The sequence below is a fragment of the Morone saxatilis genome, unplaced genomic scaffold, assembly GCF_004916995.1.
Source record: "Morone saxatilis isolate NCDOM2014 unplaced genomic scaffold, NCSU_SB_2.0 Contig3, whole genome shotgun sequence".
Lineage (NCBI taxonomy): Eukaryota > Metazoa > Chordata > Actinopteri > Moronidae > Morone > Morone saxatilis.
The window spans coordinates 5,662,922-5,669,335 of record NW_023339873.1 but is presented as its reverse complement, the minus strand read 5'-3'; the positions used below and the strand labels follow the sequence as shown (position 1 = coordinate 5,669,335).

The window sequence follows — 6,414 nt, the reverse complement described above, 5'->3', positions numbered from 1 at the left end:
ATATAAAAATATAAAAAGGGAAGTCTGTTGAGTAAATACAGCGAGATCTTTAAGATTATTGTAAAGCACAACCTTAGGAAAGTGTCTGTATTTGTGTCCTCAGAAGAAGAAGCCGATGCACAGATCGTCCTCATGAAGGCAACAAAGCTCCTGCGCTCCGAGTTCAGTTTCTCCAGCATCACAATCCAAGTGGAGCGTTAAAGGGGGGCGACAGCAGCTGGACTGTAAGACGACTCGGGGGGAACAGGTTCCTCAATCGTGGCTGGCTCCTACATTTTTAGATTTAGGGAGTTTGTGGCATTGTTTACATCTCAAGTGTTGTGTAAGCTTCCAACCGCTCCATGTTTTATTCCTGTAAAGAGTACAGCTACTCTTCTGTATATATTCAAACTCTCAGAGCTGTGAGACTTCATTCATGCTGTTTTATGAATTTGGTAAAAAAAAAAAAAAGACCAGAACTCCCAAAGTTGGCTACTCTGAAAGAGTTCATTTTTATTTATGAAGCTTTTTATCTGTCATAGCCCAGATCCATATTTTACTGCTATTTAATTGACTATTAGAACGATCTTTGCACAGATCTAACTGTGTAATAATCAGTTATAAATGCCACATTCAGTATTTGTGAAACACATTAAAACTCTTGTATTATATCATCACTTGTTTCTCAAGTTTTCTGATTATTACTGACATTTTAAGGTTTCACATGAGGATTTTTCCTCCAACACAAAATAAATGTTCACCTTCAGTCGAGGTCAATAATAATCTGCATTCTCAGAAACGTACAAATCATTTCTTTTTGCAACATCGGTTTCAATTTATTTTGACAAATCCTGGTCAGAGTACAGTTCCTCGAACCATACAAACACATAATTAACAACAAATTCATTCAAACACGTTAATACAGTTCACACATGAACCTGATGGCAGTCCTGGTCGAACTGGAATATGAAGCACACAGATATGAAATAGTTCTTTAAAGGCATCATTGTGATGTTTTCATGCACTCATCAGTTTACTTGATGAGCGAGCCACAAAAACGACCAAACATCTGGACAGAATGTGTTCAGTTCAGTCGTTCAACATACCAACAAAACCAGTCGTCAGCCTCAGTTTGTCGACCCGGGGCGTCCATCTTTCCAGTAGTTCCTGTAGGCCTCCTGGAACATGTTCTTGCACACTATCTTAGCTTTGAGTTTGGAGCAGATGAGGAAGGAGCCGCCCATCTTGCGGTGGAGGGAGTACGTCTCCTCAGGAGGCGGCGTGAGTCGCTCCCTCAGCATCACAGGGATGAGACTGTGGATGCGTTCGGTGGTGCTCTGAGCTCCAAAGTCGAAGGGCTCCTCGGAGGAAAAGGCCTCCCCGAGGATCATCACTGCGTCCACGTGGGCGTTCTCCATCGCCTTGTTACGGGGACACAGCAGTTAGTCAACACGCTTTAGGAAATTTACTTTTTAGCTTTCTGGCGGAGAGATAGATGAGAAGACTGACATCACTCTTATCTCTCATATGAACAGCCAGGAGCCGGTTGGCTTAGCATAGAGACTGAAAACAGAGGGGAACTGCTAGCTAGCTTTGTCCAAAGGTAACAGCACAGTTAAAGCTCACTAATTAATCAGAATCAGAAATACTTTAATAATCCCAGGGGGAAATTATTTTCGTTACAAGATTCCAGGTATACAAACATATATTATACAATTAAATCAAATTGTTATATCTCGTTTTAAAATTTAAAAGCTCAATTTAAAGTAAATATTAATGAATTATTAATGTTTTACTGGAAACTTTATTCTCCGTAGATGTTCAATTGGTTGCTTCTCTGTTGCCAGATTTGATATTATTGCGTGTTCAGCTGTTGGATTGTGGACCGACTGAAAGTCAGCTGTTTGCAGACCTGAAACTATAGTATTAAGATCTTCATTCTTAATCTAAACTACAACTGAGAAAGCAGCATTATATCCTCAGTACTGAGTGTGATGGCTGATTAATCTCCACTTAACACTTCTGTGATGTTTCTTTAAAGATATTATGATTTAAAATATGAGTTCTGTCACTGTGCAGTTCCTCCTGTTTACCAGCAGAGGCCGATAAAGCTCACAGAAGATTTAGTGCCACTTGAATACATTTGACTAAACGCTGATCAATGTTTCTAAGTGATTAAACACTTTGTAAGTTAACTTTTAGTTCAGAAGTCTGTAAAAAAAAAAAAACACACACACAGACTACATTTGTAATTAAATGTTATTTCAGTGTGTTAGCCACCAGTGTACCACACAGTCAAACAGATTACAGCAGCTCATTACTCTGATTAATTCCTCCTCTCTGTCTGAACGTGTGCTCATTACAAAAATCAACTGCTGTTCCTCTGAAAGTAAAACCTCGAAAGCACACGGCTGCCAGTCCCTGATTTCAAGTTTCTGCTGTGTGTGTGTGTGTGTTTTTGTGTTTTTAAACATAAATTCTTTAGTTGGTTTTCATCCTGAAACACAGATTTATAGCTCAAGAGCTCGTAGGACAGAAAACGAGCAGAGCAGAGAAGCATCAGTCAGTCCACAGCTGCATGTTAACAGTAATTCTTCAACTAAATGTCACTGTTTTTCCACTTGTGGTTTACAGAGGAGATGTTATTACCTTTGACTCATATCCTGTCAGGAACTTCATGTCTCTGGACCTCTGCAGGACTCCTTCTCTGTTCTGATTTGCAGCTGCATTAATAATCTGGAGAGAGAAATCAAAGTAAAAACAATCAGTTCTAATCTGATGAAATGTTTGACTGCCACCACGACCAAAACATGTTCAGTTTCTTGTCGTAACGTGTAAAGTTTCTCATTTTTTGTTATAAATAGAAAGTTATTTTGAGACATTTTATCATTATTACCACCTACCAGATGATCCTGTTTTTATATTATTATATATTTCCTTATAATAACAACCTTATACTTTGATTATTTTACTGTTTCTCATCCCAAACATGAAATAAAACTTTATCAAACTACATTAATTTGTCATTCTCCTTTTTTCTAACCAATGCAGGCTACAATGCTCTTTAGGTATTGACTGGATTTTGTATAATAAACATTTCTTATTTTAATTAAATAAGTCTATATGTCATTATAACAAGAATGTATGTTAATAAGATTGTTTTTTGTGATACATGGAAGGTTTTGTGATGCAAGATAAAATTACATCTTCTTTATTATAGTTTTTCTTGTAAAACTGGAATAATTTGGTACGTATTAGGAACAAACTGTAGAAATAATCTAACTGACAGTGTTTGAGTTGACATTTCCACAGCTTCCCACCTCAATGTAGGTGTCAGTGAAGCTCTTATCGAATCCCCGAGTAGCTCCGAAATCCAGCAGTGCAACCTGAAAGACGTGGAACAGAAAAACAGACCTCGGTGAAGTTTACATAACAACGTACCGACGGCGTGTTTGTGAAGAGACAGAGAAAAACCGACCTTGTGAGCTTGTGGATCAAAGAAGAAGTTGGACCAGTTTGGATCCGTCTGCATGTACCTGAACTCGAAAACCTCCCTCATGCATAGCATCAAGATTTGCTCACAAATCTAGCAGAAGAAAGAACAAACAATAACATTAGTTTTATAATAATTTACTGATGGAGAAACACAATGAGCAGAAGTAATCTCAGTGATGTGCTGACACGACTCCAGGGTTTTAAAACCAGACTCTGAAGCGGGCGACACAGGTGTAAAGTGTACTGTTGAGCGGTGCACAGATCAAACCTCATTCCTGAGCTCCTGAGAGAGGTCAGTGGCCTGGTCCAGAGGGAAACCGGGCACCAGAGTTGTGGTGAGGACATGCTGGCTGCTCAGCTCGTCGATCACATCAGGCACATAGAAGTACGGGTGATCCTTCAGCAGCTCCCTGCCACACAAAACGGCAAAGTTAACAGACACCTGAACCCCCGGTGAGCCTGGTGCCAACCGGAGAACATAGCTGTCATTGACTTCACAGCTCACGTATAAACTTTGTTCTCAAAGGAACATACTTACAAGTCATTCAGACGTCTATATGAATGCAATCACAAAGTAGGGATGTGGAAAAAGTTATTAAAACGACCTCAGAAATAACAGACAAACATATTCTACATCCTTAACTGTTATTTTTCTTCCATCTGGAACAAATGATATATTACATTTTTACACATTTCCAACCATTTTCTAAATATATTCTTAAGATTTGGTTGTTGGTTGTTTTTTTATTTTAAAGGAGGGGAGAATTCGTGATGTTTTTGAGTACTACAGTTTCTTTTAATTCCCCTCTTATTAAAATGGTAAATACAGAACAATTGCACCTTGCCTGTATTTTCATCAATAAACAGTAGGGATGTCCCGATCAATGGTATTTAGCCCCCAATTATATAATATGTAGTATCCGAGTCCTGATCCGATACTTACTTTTTGTTTTTAGATAATACATTGCACACTAAATAAAGTACTTTAAATGTATTTAAATAAATCCAGTGAACATGTTTGACAGTTTGCATTAAGAAATAAAAAAATGCCTACATTAAAGGTGTTCCTGAATGAACCGTCTGCATTCTGTGGAGCACTTATTTGTGTTGTCTTTACATCTTTTGTGCAGGTTACATTCATTAATTAACTCTTAATGGGTTTTTGTTCGTGGGGCTTTTGTTGCTCTTGCAGTGGCGTGTTGAGTGTGGCTGTGTCGGTGACGATGGTCGCACGGTGCATAAAAGCTTTGCGAGTAAAAAAACAGCTGTGTGGCAGCTGGCGACAAATTTCATATTATAACAAAAAAAACAACTAAAACTGAACATTTTTAAACAATAAAAAGTAAACTGAAACACTGTGGAAACCAAACTAAATAGAGAAACTAAAATTAAAAGTGAAATAAAAATAAAAACTAATGACAAATATAAAACTATAATAACTGTTCACAACTTTATAGCATGCATCCTATGATGAGGAGTAACAGGAAAGTATTGCTGCACATTAAAGGCTTAAAAGCAAGCTGGAAGCCACTGACATACAGTAGGGATCTACGCTGTGCAGATAATAAACTAATAAAAATAACTGAAGTGTGAACCACTCACTGGAATTTTTTGGCACATTTCGCCTCTCTTATGTAATCACACTCCAGTGCCAGCTCGCGGCTCATGACCTCAATAAGGTGCTCAGGAAACAGACCTGTAGACGGGAGGGCGAACGTTAAAGAGCTCGCTACTGTAGGTTAGTCTATTGACAGTCGCAGAGGTTACCGACATCAGACAATAGCAGCTGTTATCATAAAAATGATTAACAAAACCCTCCAACAATGTTACCTTCAGGCAGCACGTTGCTCAAACTCAGAGCAGTCATGATGTTGTTCACGTCACTGTCGATACTCTTGGCGACCCCGGGGTACTGAAAGAACACATTTCATTGTGTGATTTCTCTTTTTATATTTGCTGTGCTTTGTCAAACTTTATCTCTCGTCTCACCTGAATCTTCATGGCGACCTCTCTGCCGTCCTTCAGTCTCGCTAAATGCACCTGACCGATGGACGCGGCCGCGAACGGCTTCTCCTCAAAGTACTCCAGCTTGTCCCTCCAGTTGGGGCCGAGGTCACTGCTGATGGCTTTCTGCGGAGAGAGAGAGAGAGAGAAGAGAGAAAACTGATTCATCTGTGAACTGAGTTTGTGTCGTTTAACTGCAGCTCCCTCCGTACTGTACCATCATCTGCTTAGTGGGCATGAAGTCTGCACTCTGCCGGACGCGCTCAAAGATTTTGGCCAACTGAGGGTTAATGAAGGCGTCATCTGAGAGGAGAGAAAGTAACAGATGAATAGAGTGAAAATGCTCACTGATAAACTGTGCATGAGTCTCATTCATCTGTTTTCCTGTAAGATGAATGCTTTTATCCGTTAAGTGACACATCTCAAATCGAGTTCTGATTGTGCAAACACCTTCAAGACAGGAGTGAGCGTGGGTGAACGACCTTGTGGGGGTTTCTGGGAGACCGCCAGGGTTTTATCTTTCAGAGAAACAAATGCTTAACTCTGAGGCTCGGCTGTAATTATAATTCATGAGAGGCGCAAACTGGAGCCGCGGACGTCCAAGAGAAATGCTACAGTGAGTGTGCCGTTTAAAGTCAACACGCCGCAGTGTCACTTTAACCTCTGCTGCCTACAATAGCTCGACCGGAATGGCACTTATTGTGTTCAGCTGGCCCGAGGTTTATTTTAGGTGATGACATTTTCCTGTTGGTAAAGGGATGTCGTTTGTTAGCCAGCGAGTCTGAATCAGAAGCATGATTAAGTCTCGTTGGGAAGCTGGAGCACCGGTTTACTGTCTGTGTTTGGTCTCTGATGAAAGCTGAAGCTTTATTTACACACTGATACATGTGGATTTACTGTCCATAACCAGTCTTAGCAGTGTGTGTGTGTGTGTGT

General features: G+C 39.8%; 2 protein-coding genes across 3 annotated transcripts in view; one reads left to right on the top strand and one right to left on the bottom strand.

The window, feature by feature from the left end:
• The window catches only part of LOC118336897 (zinc transporter 2-like), a 5,328-nt gene extending 4,582 nt beyond the window's left edge, over positions 1-746 (top strand). Inside the window, exon 8 of the mRNA XM_035673660.1 lies at positions 104-746. Within this exon, the coding sequence (XP_035529553.1) occupies positions 104-201 (98 nt within the window). The 3' untranslated portion in view covers positions 202-746. The remainder of the gene's footprint in view (positions 1-103) is intronic.
• Positions 747-789: 43 nt separating this feature from the next.
• coq8ab (coenzyme Q8A, genome duplicate b) overlaps positions 790-6,414 on the bottom strand; it is a 12,619-nt gene continuing 6,994 nt past the window's right edge. Inside the window, exons 7-15 of one of the 2 annotated variants that reach the window (XM_035673753.1) lie at positions 5,696-5,781; positions 5,464-5,604; positions 5,305-5,386; positions 5,077-5,170; positions 3,743-3,884; positions 3,458-3,565; positions 3,300-3,365; positions 2,629-2,715; positions 790-1,400 (exon numbers count right to left, since the gene is read on the bottom strand). In XM_035673753.1, coding sequence (XP_035529646.1) covers positions 1,107-1,400; positions 2,629-2,715; positions 3,300-3,365; positions 3,458-3,565; positions 3,743-3,884; positions 5,077-5,170; positions 5,305-5,386; positions 5,464-5,604; positions 5,696-5,781 — 1,100 coding nt within the window. In that variant the 3' untranslated portion in view covers positions 790-1,106. The remainder of the gene's footprint in view (positions 1,401-2,628; positions 2,716-3,299; positions 3,366-3,457; positions 3,566-3,742; positions 3,885-5,076; positions 5,171-5,304; positions 5,387-5,463; positions 5,605-5,695; positions 5,782-6,414) is intronic. The other variant, XM_035673754.1, reaches the window with a different exon arrangement.